At 36.0% G+C, this 18033-nt stretch overlaps 1 protein-coding gene across 2 annotated transcripts in view; it reads right to left on the bottom strand.

Moving 5' to 3' along the window:
• Positions 1 to 18033, bottom strand: part of LOC132699102 (uncharacterized) — a 125481-nt gene that overhangs the window by 6548 nt on the left and 100900 nt on the right. The window contains exons 2-4 of one of the 2 annotated variants that reach the window (XM_060665593.1): positions 1197 to 1372; positions 615 to 765; positions 333 to 552 (exon numbers count right to left, since the gene is read on the bottom strand). In XM_060665593.1, the coding sequence (XP_060521576.1) occupies positions 333 to 552; positions 615 to 765; positions 1197 to 1372 (547 nt within the window). The remainder of the gene's footprint in view (positions 1 to 332; positions 553 to 614; positions 766 to 1196; positions 1373 to 18033) is intronic. The other variant, XM_060665594.1, reaches the window with a different exon arrangement.

Here is an 18033-nt window from a genome sequence, read left to right as displayed (position 1 = left end):
CCCTTTTTATAACTTCTATAGATTTAGATTTTTTAATATCCTTCCTCTCTTTCTTTTTTTAGTTATAGTGAAGATTCTGAAAACGAGAGGTGAAAAAATGGCGATTCTAGTGTGATACCCGACTAATACTATTTTATATACTATAATACTATAATTTGCGTAATCATGTACGTTTAGAATGACATTTGGATATTCATTGCGTATCTGTGTATACGATCACTGAAAAATATAGACTCTGCACCGCCGCAATCACACCCACTGACTCGTAATTAGATATTTTCCACCCGATTTGCTAATGGCGACCTTAATTACCGTTTCAAATCGCCACTTACGTCCAACAACATGAGCGACGGATTCGTTAGGAGTTCGCAGGCGATGTTGGCTCTCTTTTTCTCCCCTCCACTAAGGCCTCGTTTGATGTAATCACCTATGATGGTATCTTGGCAGTTGTTTAATTCTAAAACATCTATGATATGGTCGACGTATTGCATTTTCTGCGAATGGGGCATCACATCGGGTAATCTCAGTCTTGCGGTATATTCTAAGGTTTGTCTGCAACAAAAAGAATAATAATACCGTCAGAGTTGCAACGCAGCTAAATGGTAACAGCTAACCTTAAAGTTAAATCCGGAAAGAAAATGTCTTGTTGCAACACGTAACAAATCTTCCTCTTCCATCGTTTGCAAAGGAGGTCTTTGTTGAAGAAAATCTGACCGGAGTCAAGTTTCAGTCTACCACTTAGGCAATTTAATAGGGTTGTCTTCCCTGTAATACCAACAAATTAGTAATATTATATGGAGCGCAGGAAAAATTTCGGTACAAGACTTTCCATTGTAGAGCCAAATAGAGTTCGAAAAAACATCAATATTGAAGGTGCATTTGGCAGTGTTTCAATTAGGAAAAATAAAATGTAGCGACCGTAGATTGTTGATTATTTATAGGCATAGATAAAAAGTGAAAAAAGGTCGGTCACACTGAAGAATCTTAAGAAAATTGAGCAGCAGAAAATGCAAAAAGAGATTGTTTTTATTTGATTGCAGTATAGCAAGGAGTGCCCTCTACAATCTACACGATAATTATCTACAAATTCATTCGCGCCAAAAGGAAACCAATTCCAAAATTTCTTGCAAAAATATTATTTCAAAATCATGGTAAGTATGGAAAAATTAAAAATTTATTCCATCGGTGCGACTTACCGCAACCACTCGGTCCCATGACGGCCAAAATTTGACCGGGCCTGACCAAGCCGTCGACATCTTGGAGTATTTGCCTACCGCCGACGGAAACGGACAGGCCGCGGAAGGCCAAATGGATAGGAAGCGGCCTCTGTTCCCCGAGGAGGCAGGGAAAGTGAACGGCAGTTGAGTCTACTCTGAAATAAACGACAGCCGTGTAAGTTTTCGCTAGAAGCAACTTTGCGAACGCCCCCCGTATGCCAGACACATACTTAGGTTTTAACCAGGGGCGAGGACCTCGTTCCAACGCATTTAGCTTAATCACCAACTCAACTATTTGTCTAAACTAGGTAGTAGTCTGGCATGAGGAGTAAATTTAGTCTCCGAATGGCGCGCACCGTCCGCACCAATCGACAAAATTTCGATGTGTTTCAGTGCTCTTAAATCACAAACTAAATCTTAATTATGAACTCCATTGGTGTCGCAAGCGGTGCCTTAAACCCAAATCTTCTTTAAAAAATTATCAGGGGACTGTAAAAAGACTTTTTAAATCGCTAGCGGTCATTTTTTTTTATTCAAAAATAACGGCGTGCTTCTCAGAACGCCACTGGAATTTGTGATTTTCGTCTAATTTCACATTTTCACGGGATCTTGAAAACCGTCAACTTTTATGTTTCAATTTAATTCACGAGTGAGAATTATGACCAATTTCTTATTACAACATTAATAAGAGTTTCTTTCAAATTTGTACTACAAAATTATCGTTCAAAAATAAAACTAATTTAAAATTTTAGGGTGAAAAATGTAATGGTCCTTTCCAGATGCCTAACCAACCAGCATTAAGAGTAAGCTTTTTAATTTTTACCTATTCAATGATTCATTAATTAATAGCATTTTGAATGAAACGGAACTGGAAAAAAATTAACCGATGCAGCTTGTATCTTTCTTAAAAACAAAAACACAATTTCAAAAAAAAAATGTTTATTATTACCACCTGATGTGCCATAAATCTCGCATGATTGGGTAATCCAAGAAAACTATTCAACAACAATCCGGAAATTGGTGGTGAACAAACAATTTCTTCATTATTGGCACCGATGATGTTTTGTTGAATTTAAAATCTCGTCCTACTCACGTCTGAAATAATGCCGAAACCATAAAAATCGATTGTTTGTTTTTATTGTTTCGATTATTTCTTGTATTGACGAGGGCATTTTTCTATCAACGCCACATTTTGCAATAGCACCAAAATGATCGGGTTCGGCATAGAAAATGTCCCCGATAAATAAATGCATGTTGCACACATTGTTTAGAAAATTATACGCATAAACACGTCGAAAATAAACTATGTAAATGGAGCGTTAAAATTGTTGGCGGAAAGTCCACCAATTTATTTTCTGTGAGTCTACGGCGCAACGCAACGACCAACGTCAAATAACAGTTTTTCCGGGCTGACAGTTAAAATTTGCCACTAGATTTATCGACAGTTTAAAATGAAATAAATTAAAAGTAGAATGTTTCGATATTGAATGAATAATATTTAATAATCGGTATCTACCACGCTACTAAGATCACAACAATATTCAACAAAATGGGTATGGTGGACAAAAAGATTAATGCAATGAACAGGAGAGATAAAAATAGGCAATAAGTAAAAATAAAATTTAGTCTTAACATTTCCTCATTTTTTAGGGTAGGAGTGTACATTAAAACTTATCGCTTAGGTTTTTATAAATAACACTCAGTCAAATTAATTGTTCTACTTGGAACATAGCAGTTCTTGAAAAATGTTAAACTACTTCTACCAAGTTCTTCTTTTATTTTTCCTATAACTGAATCCCTGCAACCATATGACCCAATATGCCAGAAGCATATGAACCTGGACGCTAAGAAACGGTTCATCCAAATACTTCTGAAATGAGTCTGAAAAGTTTATGAAAACAGCTGGAAGACCCAAAATAATCGATAATTTAACCAAAACATTGTCAAATGCAAACCACCGATGTTGGCTTAAAATGCATGCACCATATACCACGGATAAACTGTTCATTCTATGCTAATTCTAACCTGACATAATCAAAAATTTAACTAGCACAGGACGCAACGAACGTGACCGGTTCTCCTCTATCTGTGGATAGGTGGATACGCGTATAAATAGAAATCAAATTGCAATATACAATTCTATTTGAAAAACGACATTCTATCCACTCAAATTAACCCCCATCAATGTCAAAGTATAGGTACATTTCTCTGATATAATAATAAAAAAGTCTTTTATTACCAAATTGACTGAGCTCGCAATGGATACTCTCACTCAACCACATGTGGAAGAAAACGTTTAAAAGTGATCGAGAAACACTTCTCGGCAGTTTGACTGGTGTCGTTAGAAAAATTTTGGACATAATTCCAAAATCAAAGCAAAATTGCAATGGGTCAAACATCAGTCCCCGTGCAGCTTCTAACCCTAGATCATATAAATTGATCATAACTAACTCAATCTGCTGAATTTTCTTGGGAAACCGGCGTTTGATACAAACAATTAATACTAATTGGATTAGTTTATGGCCAAACTATTACCTGATAAAATTTGTGCACATTCAATATCGTTTAAAATAAAAATAAGTAAAGGTAAAATATCATCGTATCTATTATTGTTATTTCAACCTGGCAACCCTGTAACGAATAAAATTTGAATCTCATCCCGCTGAAGCTTTTGGAAACGTCTTATTATAAACCGAGATAGATAGAAAAAGGTATGTTGTTTATTAAATAAGCTGGAGTCATCCACGTTCGTTTATAAGTTCTATACTTATAACCTGCGTAAAAACCGCGGTCAATGGGCAAATGTTCTTGGTTGACTGGGCCTCCTGGATTGAAAAGCATTAAATAACATTAGCATTAATAAACTTTTGTTCGATCCGATTATCAAGAAGGGTGGAAAAAAACGGCGCGCTTGGTGCGGCCCCGCAAGTTTCGTGGACACCGGCTTGGTACGTTGATCCTCGGGGTCAGCGGAGTTCAACGAAGGTCACGTGACGCTCCCGGCATCGATCCCGGGAACCAGCGATGAGCAACGTCCGTTGCGTAATTTCGCTCCCGAGGGTGCAGCTGCGAGATGCCGAATTATCGATATTCGGATAATAAATAAAGCGGAGGGTATATGGTGATCGGAGAAACGGGCGGAAAGGGGAAGGGTTATTCGCGAGATTTTGTCATCGTCGTCCTTAAAAATGTAAGACACTGGAGCAGTATGGGGAGCTAGACGTGGGACAAAGTCATACCGTGTATTGAAGAAGACGGACATTAATTTGATACATTTAACAATTTGGTGTGTTCAAAAAGTCCACCCACAGGGGTAGACTTCAAAAACCACTAACTCCTACCACCATGTGTCTGTAATATAGATAACACAGATTTTCGCGTAAAACCAAATTTTCAACAGTAAAGAAAATTTCAGGACTTGCGTCCTGATGAAGGACCCAAGCAATAATGTCGGGATACGAAAAATGCCCTTCCCCCAAAAGTATCTGCTATCAAAAATCATGAAAAGCATAACATATCAATCGAAAACAAAATGAAACTAAAGAGAATCTCGGACCATAAAGTGTTAAAAAGGTTACAAAATATATGGATGCACAAACCAGACGCTATTAATTAGATAACAAAATAACGGTCCTTGTCGTCGGGTCCGCTGTTGTAAATTGAACACTTGACATGTTTCATAAAGTTCATATGCACATTTTTCCTAAAGTGCCTGGTGTTAAAAGTCTAAAAAAAATCCGTATGAATAGATTCAAATTACTAGTCCCCTAAAATTTGACGAAAAAAAAAGTCAGCTGCTGTATTTTTGTCTTTTTCAGATTCACCAGTCAAAATATATATTTTTTTTGTTTTCTAATGTTAGCTTTTTTATATGCAACCAAATGCTAAATTGACCGGAAGAGTAACTTATAGTTTAAAGTAGCAGTAACAGTAATCCTAGTAGAACGTGATAGCTACAATTTTTTTGAAACTTAGTTTTGGTTAGTTCAATTTAATAATATTTTCAAAAACGTTTCTCATTTTTGCAACTTACCCAAATTGCGCTAAGCATTCTTGCAAGCATTCTTGCGATCATAATCTACAAACGACAAAATACCATCAGTGGCTAAAATCTATCGAAAACATCCGGAAACTCCAGAACCCGTGACATTCAAGCTGAATGTCACATTTGCTCACTCTTGATCAGTGCAAGGGTATTTTAGAAAAAATTTCTTTTATTGGACATATCACGCCGATTATGTTTAAATTTGCGGTATACACAAAGATTAAAATGCAACAACATCTGTGGATATCGAATGTTTTTGGTAGATATTTGAAACACTGATGATATTTTGGCGTCAGTTCTGATGATTCTACATGCAGTCAGTGAAAGAACAATTATTGCATAAGATACTATTCGTTCCAGGATTTTATTTTCATTTCCGTTTTTTTTTTAGAACTTCGCAGATCTTTTCTATGCGTTGAAACGTAGTCAAAAACTTGTCTTGCAGCAACGAATTCAAACTTTTTAGACCAATAAATTTCGAAATACTCAGATCCGGGTGGGATCGAATTGACACGTGCCGTTAATCATTCGAGCCCATAATTAACCGTGCAAAGGCAATTATTACAGTTGTGGACATTTCGGCCGAATTCTATTACAGTCGGACATGACGGCCGTAAACATATTTTCGATGTAAATCATGGCTCCGATACTTTTGAATCCAGTTTAATAACTCTTTAACTGTTTATACAATGTTAGCGGGCAAATTTTAATGGTGTTTGGTTAGTAAGTTATGTATATCTGTTGCAATCGCCTCGACTTTAGTGTTATTTGCTTTGCCTAATTTCATCGACGAATGCAGGCATTACAATATCACTCTTTAGAGGCGATACCAGTACCTATATGCCGAGATAATATTTATTTGTATTGGTTAAGATTTAAAAGTGGGACAAGGGGTAACGTAAACAACTATGCTGCCTGTGTATGTATATATCGCACAATTCTTAAACTGCTATATTGCAACATATTACATCTCTGGTTGGAAGTAATGCATTTCTGAATCCTTTGTAGACTTTCAAAAAGTAAATAAGTATTTTTTATTGGTAAACATATTTTTGAAACATTTCATGATAATTTTCGAAAAGAACGGAGTGCATGCGAACTTTTCTTTAAATCCATGTGGCCAATTTCAAATTTTTACACTCCATCGTTTTTAAAAGAATGCAGAAAAATTTTAATTTTTTTTCAAGTTGATTGTCTGTATGTTTTTAACGAATAAAGTCTCGTAAATAATAACTAGATGAAAAAAAGTTTATAAACATTTTCTGAGAATGCATAAGGCAAAATAGTTTTTTTAATTAAAGTTACGTTTTGACAAGATTTCGTGTGTTTCTTATATTACTTGGATTCAAAGTATTTGAAGTAACGGAAGAATTTTTCATTTTAAATTCTGATAGTTATTTTGGCCGGTATTCGGAAAGAGATAAATTCGAAACTCTTCTGCTTTTATGTAGGTATAGTCCATTTTATTAAAATTACTTTATTACAAATGTTACTATTGGTTTGGTTACTATTACAAATGTAATAAATATTAACTGCAGAAAAAAAATTGAACAATAAAAAGAAATACTCTACTCGAAGATCAAAGAAACTTTTATTCATTTAAAATGAAAGACCACATGTTTGAAATGAATTATATAATAGTAACCATGTGACTTTTTTTACTATACATTTTATATACTGGTCTCGCTCTTAGGTAGGTGATGTTTGGTCTTATATATAAGCTAGCTTAGTTTTAGTAATATTAAGGGAAAATCAGTGAAAACTCGACACTTGGAAGTGATGCTGTTGTATAATTAAATAAAAAGCCTATATAATCATTATGACTAAAAAAGTTTATCAACAGTTTTTCACTACCTTTGCAAAACAGCATGAATTCATTCACTGAGTGACATGTGAGGTAATCCTTAGGATTCACAAACATCAAAATACCATCAGTGTCTGGCTAAAATCTACCTAAAATATCCGATCACCCCAAAAGCGGTTTCTAAAGTATCGGAAATGTCCGAAGTGGCTCGCGACCGCGGCTAATGAAGCTGACGTCTAAAGACTTTGCGCACGGTTGATCAGTGCATAATTTTAGGGAAAGGAGTTGAAAAACGTGTTTTATTTTAATTTCATTAAGTTACATACTTATAAACACCCAACCATTGAGTTCTCTGTTCGATTTGGTTACTATTTTGCTTTTTAATTACGTTTGATACTTCTTATTTTTGAAATAAAGCGACATTAATCATGAAACATCGCTTTTTTATTATTTTTCCCTATAATTTCCCCATTCGAATTTCCCGCCATAAAAGTATTTACTTCGTCTCGTAGCTCACGGTGGCGCTGGCAAAGCGGTTTTAATATTTACGGTGTCTCAGTCTTCTGTATGGTTTTGGCTACGTAACTAACATCGCCGCGGTGCCGACCGAAAACGACTTTCTATACAAACGAGTCGCACAATATGTCGAAAACGCGAAAAAAAAATGCGTGTGAGTGTGTACGTATGCATATAACTAACATACACACTCACACTGGGCGAGAAAGTGCAACGACCTTAAGCGTTTGCGATGTTTATTTTTAAATTTGTCGCCGATATTGTTTTCGTTTGCGCGTACGTTTTATAAGACCCCTCGAAGTGTGTCATTTGATAGTCTACGCTGTTGGGAGATTTATCGCGAAGCATATAATAGGCTGGCACGGAGAATTCGCGGAGATAAAATATGATTATTACGAGACTTTTTCGTACGATACCGTCGTTTCGGAAAAATCGGCTCCTCGTACGCCTCGGCAACAAACAAACGGAAGTTATTACTCAAGTTCTTTCGAATGAAGTGCGTATTTAATATACATGGTGATTCAGAATCACCGCTTACCCAATCGGTTTCTTTAAGTGAAGGAGGATATCGAACATCACATCACTCAGGCCTCAGCAGGCTAGCCGTGCTCCTTCCTGGACAGAGCGCTCATCAGTTTTTACAAATCGTTTCCTCTAGGTTTCCATTGTCGGCTCTGACGGCACCAGATCAACAGCAGGTTCCGGTCCTGTAAAGCTGAGACCGGCAGGCCTCCTGGCCACGGAGTCGGCAACATAATTTCCTAAGGGTGACCCCACATTGTCAACTAACGCGTCAACGACTCTATGGTGACATTCTAGTGCTAGTTCAGACGTAAAACGTGGTCTATGAAGTATGAAAACGGTCTGTTTCCGCTTCATTCTCTTATTTTCTATTATTTTAATAGGGCAAGTGGGCCAAAATTAACAGAGGCACGCGATAAACTTTCAATGTTTATCCCGTAAATCTATTTTCCAAATATTCGTAATCCTTCACCTCTATTTTTATCCCCTCTTCGCGCAGTCGGAAAACAAAAACGCGACCGGTATACTTCGACGTGAGTGCCACTTTCTACCAACCTTTGCATCAGTTTGCTAGATTCTGTTCCCAACAGCATGTTATGTTGGTATGTAAGTGGAGTGCTTCTCTTGACCAAATCATCAGCGTACGCAATAGAGTATAGTGATTTTCCTAATTGCCACTTACCAAATAAACACGGATTACTATCTATCTGGATCTAACATTTTAAAGTAGTCGCAAAGAACCAAAAACATCATTCTAATATTTTTAATTTCATTTACTATGCTTCCTATTCAATCTTTTTCAAAAATGACATTTCCGCTAGATCAATTCTCGTTTGTTTGTTTGTTAATGTGCAGCTTCCGCTCCATACCACAGACTAACTGGCCTAGTCGTAGTCATATTTTTTAAATATTTATTCTTAATAACAATTTAAATTAGGTAGTGAATATACTATATAACTTCAACGAATGCCTTTCAAATGTAGTATTGGGGCTGGTCAACTGACCACTTCTTAATTGAACAGTCAAATGTTTTAAATAACAGCTTGCAATTATAGAGTGTTATCTATAATAATAATATGCATTTTATAATAAATTATTATTCGTTTGTGATGTCCAATTTTCCTATAACCCTATTCAAGAATACTCGAATGCGATACTTAGCGATTCGAGGAATCCCAATAAAAATATCGACTCTATTTAGTTCTGAGAACGACGCGGCGGCACACGATATAAATAAATATAAATAAATAAATATAAATTTCATTGTATTTTTAAAATTATTTCGGTCAATTGACACGAAAAAATTTGACCGGCCAATTGCACAACTCTAGTCAAATGTGACCTCTTCCTCATGCAGAGTTCAAATAGGTGCACAATCGAAGTACATAGTTGCTAACTAATACTAGTATCGGGTTCTTTATACCGCCGTTGCTTTTAACGTGTTATTTCATTATCGGAGGACTTGCAAAGTGGGTATTGCATACATAATTGGCAATTTTAATGAAATTTTATGCCAATGGTCAGTTAGTAGTGTACATGTTGTATAAATCAATTTATCTTTGTCTAGTTAGCGGGCATTAAAATAGACGGAAGAAAAATGTTGTGATTATTGTTCGGTTGCTTGCAATCTATATTTTTATATATTCGGAACCGGAAACACTTGATGCATTTTTCGATTTATATATGATTGGCATAGTAGTGTAACAGACGTCCCCGTGGGCAACGCCACTGTCAGCGGTCCATTTTTTTTTCATTCCTCGACGGCAACAAAGGCCGCCACTTTTATCCGTGTAATAATATCAACGCATTGTCCGCCCGTTTCACTAGGCCCGAAATTTCAACGGGTCAACGATCTGCACCAGGTCACTAGGTCAGTAGTCGGCTCGAAGATCTGAAAAAAAATATGTCGCTCCAATCAAAGAGAGTCTTTGTTGAGGAACGGCCTTGTTAAATGTGTGCATCGGTAATGGTCGGTTTGTTTAGCCGGTACGCGTTCGCCTTCCATGCATTTCCGCTTAAACCCTTTCTTAAGCTTTTCTTAATACGATGATAGCCGAAAACGAGACGCTGCGTATATGGGTCATTTTATTCGCAATACCACTCACTGGCAGTCAAAAAGTGCGCCACTTTTTTTTATATATTTTTTATTTATTTTTAAGATGAACCAGTAACGCAAAACTTTTTGCGTCTCAAGACAAAATGAAATTATAAAAACAGTAGTAATCACCAAATCTAGTTTATTCAGAGCCGCCACTGGGATTGACAATTTCGAGCTCAGGTTTCACTCATCCCCTTATTAAAAAAATCAAAGTATGATCAAAATTGGCGATGACGGTTTATAATACATATCAAATACTCATTATTATACTTATGAAATGTGTCGATGAGAAATCTGCTTCAATGCTGATACGCAGTTATATATAGTGCAATTGTAGAATGTTATCAATCATTATTTAATAATAATACGTCTTTTATAATACATTATTATGCGTTTGTGACGTGTAATTTACCTATTCCTCTTCAAGGGATATCCGAATACGATACTTAGCGATTCGGGGAATCCCAATCATAATATAGACTCCATTTGGTTTCCAGAACAACGCAACCGCGACGTAAAGCACAATATAAATAAATATAAATTTCATGGTATTTTTAAAACTATTTCGGTCAATTTACACAAAAAAAAATAGACCGGTCCACAACCCTAGTTATATACAAGAACACCCTGTATATTGGGAAAATAAAGTAATAAAACGTTTCTTTTTAAGATTTTCCTTTTAAACTTGACTCGACCTAGGTCATTAGCAGAAAATTCGGTCCATGAACAACAATGTAAGTTTTAGAATATATGCAAATTTCATTGAATTGAAATGGTCAGTTTCATATTAACAGTGCGGCGTTTCTTCGAAATGCCAATTTAAAACCAAAATCAAATTTTCAAAACGCTTCTTGCTGGTCCGAACATATTTTTTTTATTACGATTAAAAGAATCACATGCACGCAAAAAATGTAGAAAAGTCAAAATCGAATACAAATTTTTGTACTACGGTAATCAACTGTTAGAAAAACGCAAATACGTCCGATTTTTGCTCTCTTATCCTTTTGAAAACGAACCTCTCCCGTTACAAAAACAAGAGTTTTTTTTTCTTAAGATCAATTAGATTTCCCTAAAAGATTTGAATATGCACAATTGTAGTTTATCGCTTGCGTTTTGGTTAGTTTTAGTTGTGCAAAAACGGCACTCCAAACAAATTTGCTTTTCACCAAGAACTCGGTAAACCGACAACGTTGCGGATGCAGGTGAAATTTTGAGTCGTCGCCGTAGAAAAAATTTCACGCGCTTACGTAAAAAACCACGACGAATACAAAACGCGACAATTATATTGCTTTTTCCCGGGTCAAAGAACCGATTTTTCTCAGTTCGCTCGACGCACCCGAAAACTTTTGTTTTGAACCGGCCGTGCCAATTTGGCAACATTTAGCGGACCAACGCCGTTCGAGGCCGCAATTCCGTTTATTACACCTAATTTTAAGGGGCGCCATGGGTTCGTCCCTTTGCGTGCGGAGCATTGTTCTCATACCTTTTTAATAAGGTGTTCTTAAAAATATAATTATTTTCCTCAAATATGGATGGAATTTTGTAATTATTTCTGTTATGTGGAGGGGACACATATTTATTTATTTAATTTTTCAAAATAACATATAATTATATTTTTCATTCATAAAATTTATGAATGAATTAATCAATCTTAGAAATAAAGTGAATGTCACTTTTTTCCAAAATTTAAGAGTTTTCCATTCATCCAAATAAATTTACATTTATTTCTTTTCGTCTATTCGTGAATAATGCTTTATCTTTTCTATTTCGAATGTTCCTTTTTTTTATTACGTTACTTGAGTTTGCGCCCGTTCGGCTTCTTCTTATTGTGACTGTAATATACACATAACAATTCTATCAATGCTTTATCAAGTGGTCTGTGAATAAGGTATCAAGTTTGTCCAGAGAAATGGACTCGTCTTCTGAAGAATTGCTACTTTCATTACAAATACGCGTTCTTCAATTCTTAAACATACTATTTTCATCGAGGGAAACATTTTTTTCTCGAAAGTCCAGAGCTGTTTCAGGACGAAATTCAGACTTGGCAACAGGGTAATCGATGAAATTCAGTGACAACTAAGTTCATCTCTATTTTCTTCTCGGTACTCTAAACTACTAAGCGCGAACAAAGTGTCACTTTGTTCGGAAGCTTTAGTCACGGGTTGAGGAGCGATCGGACGTTTCTAGTAGATAAATACCTTGACGTTTGTCACTGGCACTTCACAAGTAACTCGGTAAGGGTAGTCTTCGGGCAATTGGGTATCAAACACTGGCTTCGCTACTTCCAAAACAAACTCGTGATTAAAGTGGCGTTTATCGAACTTGTTGCGAGTTATAAAGTGGTAAAATGGATACTTGAAGAGACGCCCCGTGTTTTGCTCTGGTATTCCTCGTATACGCGGAAATAAATGAATAAATGCTGATTTGTTGCCGAATTGTGCCAAACCAATTACGCCACCATTGCAGCGAAATTATACTCGGTGCCTGGTGAATAATTAATTGAAATTTAATTAAACTTGCTAATTATAATAAATATATTAGATATACCTATATAATAATTATAATCATATTCAATTAGCAAGCATGCTTTTTAGAGCCTTTTAAATTTCACTGTGACTTACGGGATAGTCCTAAACTATCGAATATTATCAACAAAAATGTCAGCTTCAATTCAGCCCAAGACAATACGCAAACTTTCTGACCAACTAATCAACTGCAATATGTACTATATAGTATGTATACACAATTGCATATAGTACTCATCATTAGTTTGAATTAGTTTGTAAAAAATGTTTTTATTTATTACATAGATATATCATGATCTATGATGGTAATTATTTTATTCAAAGTCTGTTTAGTTTGGCTCTTTTTGTTAATTGTGAAAAGCATCCACCTAGTTTCACACTACTGCGATTACAGAATATCTTATCTTTTAGAATAAAGCAAAAATAAAAAAATACGCTTTGCGACACTCTGTAGTCTAACTAGACGAACAGATCCGCCGCCATTGTGTGCGAATATGATAGTCCAAATGCAAACGCCGAACTGGCTAACAATAAAATAAATCAGTTGTACAAAATATCGCGTTCCCAAATTTGGCACACTCCACTTTACCTGTTTGGTCGCTTATTGATTAATCGAATACCATTGGGTAAGAAAAAAAAACGAATGTCGATTACGGTCACGCATGCCAATGACTAATGCTCACGGTTAAATTTACAATGTAAGATGGAGGTAATCCTAGGCTAAAGAACGGGTACATCTTTATACCTGTTTCATTTTTTTTAAATGGGTTTAGATCGTTTAAAGCCCGACCCATCCACGGTCATTATTATGTAAGATTCTTAGAGCCTTCGTCAGACCGCCAGTGACAATGGATTATCACGGAAGAGAAGTTCTAGAGTCGCTAAAGTTAAAGTATCGCAGCGCAAAACCAAATAATATGGCGAAAAAGCGGCCCACAATTACATTCCTGTGGGAGTTTGGTTCTTGCGGAGAGGTACGATAAAAAGCTTGAAAGATAGTTGAACGCGGAGGGTGGTGGCAATGACTTGAAGCCAAAAGTCTTCATTATTTAAAAGAACTAGGATTTGTGGGAGATGAAGAATGATCACCGACCGACATATAAAGTTTCCTCAGTAACGTCGAAATGTCGTCCCATAAGCCACCAGGCAAAAGACAGATCTTGCATTTTAGAAGCCATTCATTCATCACCAGCGTTACGTCCGTTGTACGTTGTACAGCGTACGTTTGTACGTTGTACAAAACAAGACAGAAACGAGAAAAAACTGATATTCGTCGCCGCAAAGAACGTGTATAATGTTTCGAGTTGACTTTTTCGCTATGGCATTTCTTATACCGCTAATAATTTTTTATTGGTTTGGTTGTTATTAGTTTCCATAATTCCAACTTTGTATTGTTTGGATTTTCTTGGTGGTGCCCTTGGACACAACACGATGTACTCTAGCTTTATAATTTACTAGAGTTCATAATTCGCAAAAGTTTTATGTACGAATTTAGAAGTAATTTTTTGTAAGGTCATTCTGTCTACATTATGGGGAAAATAATCTTAGGTCACAATGGAAATAATACCAAATCGGTAATGAAATTTATGGAGATGATTACTATGTATCTCTCTGAAATCAGTAAGATGATTGAAGCGATAAAGCGACACAAAGGAAGTACAGGTTTGCAAAAATACTTAATTAAACGAATGGGTCAGTATTCACGCTGCCGGTATACACTAACACGGCAGCCAATCAATATGAAATACGCTCGGTGGCTAGGTAGGTAATGTTGGATAAACGATTTCCCCTGAAAATGCAATAAAATTGATTATCCGGTCTGCGGCGCCGGTATATGCGGCATTAATCAAAGCTGACACAAAACGCATAAATTAAAGGTAGTTCCGAAATTATAACAGCGTGCAAGAAAGTCCGGTTCGTAGTTTGAGATATAAATAGCAGCTACACTATTACGCGACAAGTATTAACGACAAATAATGACGAATACAGGGTGATTCATGATTCAATATCTGGATTTTAATTAGAATTTAATTTGGAATACAACTCGAACTAAGCACTACAAAAATTCCAAATCGTTTTAAAAGGAAAATTTATGCCTTGTGAAATCGTGTGAAACCTGCCTTTTGTTTCCGTTATGGACAAAAAGTACAAAAAGGGAGTTGTCAGCATCATATAAGGGAAAAATCATATCCCAAGGGAAGTCCAACCGGAACAAATTGAACTCTTTTTTTTTAATTTAAATTCATAAAAAATTCTTGGGATCCCTGGGATTGTATTTAACAAATTTAACCAAACTTTATCCTCCTTTCCCGGTCAAATTTTAGGGTAAACTTAAATTTGATGCTGCCTAGGCATAAACCGCAAGCCATTTTGAATCTCTTAGGCCAAAAATATTTATTTAATTTTTTTGTATGTTTGTAACACATTTTTATGTAAATATTTACTAAGATTTAGGTAATTCTTTAACTGTCATAATCCTGTAATTTGTAAATCATTTAAGACACGATTTACTAACACAAAAAATATTTTTATCCCAATCCACAAAATCCGCATATTGCACAAACGATACGTTACGAAAAATATAGAATGCGACGACAATAACTTTCTATTCTCGTCATTTTCATTTTCCTACAACGCCCGAAAAGGTTCCGGAAATTTACGACCTCCGGTAAAACACCGTGTGGTCACAGAATAACACTATACAGAAGCGAGAACAATTTTTGAACGGGTGAATTGTGAGACAGCAGTAGAAACGATTGTATTGATTATCTAGGAAACGCCTTGTTTCATCAAAATAAATGTTAAATGAATGTCGTTGGAAAATCCTCGCTAGAAGTATTGCAATCTGCAATTAGAAAAAGGAAACGGCGTTAATAAAAAAAGGTTTTGAATTTACAAACTATGAAAAAATATCCGGGAATCCAAGTTTTCACGTCGAAATCGGAATGACAAACAGAGGAATAACAATTTCGGGAAATGAACTTTAGCTCAATGCATCTAGCTAACAACGAGCGACATCTTACCAAAACATATTTTGTTAAAAATACTTTTTCACAGGTTATTCTACAGCTCCTTTTTGATGCATAAATTGTTACACGGCAGAAAAATAGACGAATACACCGTAAATTGTTTATAATAACTCGCTTCTTGGTTCTTCCGCCATAACCTTACATTTTTCATGACAAAAGAATAATATTTGAGTCATAATAATTGGAAGAGAACCTTAGTGAAAAAACTTAAGCGCTCCTCACTAAACTCGAGATGTCGGTAACGGTACATCCTACGGGACAGAAATGATCAGCATCGAAAAAAAAATTTTTTTTCTGTCCGTTCTCCGTTTTCTGTTCCAGGGTTTTTCGACGATAACTTCCAAACGGTTTAGGCTACACGCTTCAAATTTTGTTCCTTTTTTACGGCATAAGATATGTAGAAATGACTGCGGTCAAGCTTCGGCGTCCATCTTTTCTTTTTTTTGATTTTCGACTGTTGAAGCTATCGACTTCAAATTTGACAGGCGAATCTATTGAAGTTGGGTTGGGGGGTCAGGAAGTATTTAAAAAAATAAAAAATCGCGTTTGCAAGGATCTAACATTTCTCAAAAAGAGAGATAAGCAACCGAAAAAATTCTTGAACGAGAAGACGCACAAGATTTGGCTCGGAAAACTTTTATTATTGATAATTTTTCAAGAATGTACAGGGTGGACGGCATATTAAAAAAAAACTGAAAAATGGGTAGCCTTAATAGTGAAGATTGGCGGCTATCACTAAGAGACTGTGTTTCAGATGTTAATTTCTTTTACATGATTTACATAGCCCGTATAGACAGCTAAAACTTTTGTATTTAAGGTTTTCACCCATTGTAAAGGGTGTTCCCGCCATTCCGTGCTATATAAGAAATATGCTGTGTCCTAAATTTGCAGATATAGACTTCAAATTTAGCAGAGAAGTAAAAGTTCATGCCCGCATTTAAACAGTTTTTTTTTAAATTGAACTTTTCTTTTTGTTATTTTGGCTTCCAGAAGAGCATGCTTTTCTCCATAACCATTCACCGGATCGGCAAAATTCTTTAACCCACAGGCGCGGAAGATCCAGTGCTATAACATTTATTTCAGTCATTTTTTCGATTATATTCACGATTTTCGAATTATAGAGAAAAATCTAAAAGAGCCAGAAAATTGTTCTTATCCAGATCAAATTATTAACCGCGAATCAAAAATCGTAAAAAGTATTGGCCAATCGGTTCAAACAGTGTCACAGGCCGCATCAAGAGCTACAATTTCTTTATTTACGGTTTTCGTCTATCACACGCGCTGCTCTAGATATTTGAAAAAATCCATATGAAAATCTACCTCGGCATGGTTTCAGAAAAAACTTATTTTCTCGAAAACCATTTACTATTTTGGAAAAATTCTTGGACCAGGAAACGTGTGAGCTCCAGGGCGCTTCATTTCCGGAATTTTTTCAATTCTGGGTAAAAATATCTAAAAGATCCCATTTTAGTTTGTAAATATTAGCTGTTAATGAAAAACTATAAAACTGTAAAAATTACGTCCAAACAGTATCTTAAATTGTGAGGAGAGAGAGAGTTTCAGGTTTCGTTTATCATACAGGGTGGAGGAGATACTTGGAATAATATCATTGGAAATCGTTATTTACAATTTTTCATATTTATCAAAGATTGTCGTGACTTTGAAATTCGTGAAAGACGCTTTATACCGGGTGTATGCACAATATAATTTCATCGATTTTGCGAAAGTTCCATTCCAAAGCGGCTTCTTTTTGAAATAGAAAGCTGTTTCGCGCTACGCCCTACGAACAGGGAACTCAGACGTAGACATCAGCACAAGGGGTGCAAAGAAAAAGCAGTATTAGGAGCTTTCTCCTTTTTTTTAAAGGTGAATGATTATTATCAATTATTATGTCCTATCAATTTAGGGATAGGCTTAGAAAATCTGGTGACGGGCACAGACGTAGACGATAATCCCAATCGCCTGAACATACATGATCAAAGATCTTTTAGGTGCCACGAACAAGTAGGTTTACTACCGTTTTCGTTTATTATTTATTATTTTCAATTATTATTATCTATCAATTCCAATTTTCAATCCAAAACAACTTGGCGCTTTTGCATGGCGTTGTTCTGGTAGTTCGGGCAGCCGTGGACGCAGTTCCATTTCGGGCGTCTTTCGGTCGCATCCGAAAAACTCGTTCGATGGCCGTCGACGACATGCGTGACATTCCTGGGCCACATTTTAACGGTGCCTAACGGGAGATTTTCGGTGCCCCGGGCGTCCATGTATACGCAT

This window comes from Cylas formicarius, unplaced genomic scaffold, assembly GCF_029955315.1.
Source record: "Cylas formicarius isolate icCylForm1 unplaced genomic scaffold, icCylForm1.1 PGA_scaffold_3__17_contigs__length_32017465, whole genome shotgun sequence".
In the NCBI taxonomy this organism is placed as follows: domain Eukaryota; kingdom Metazoa; phylum Arthropoda; class Insecta; order Coleoptera; family Brentidae; genus Cylas; species Cylas formicarius.
The sequence above is the reverse complement of the archived record's forward strand: the minus strand, read 5'-3'. Positions and strand labels throughout refer to the sequence as shown.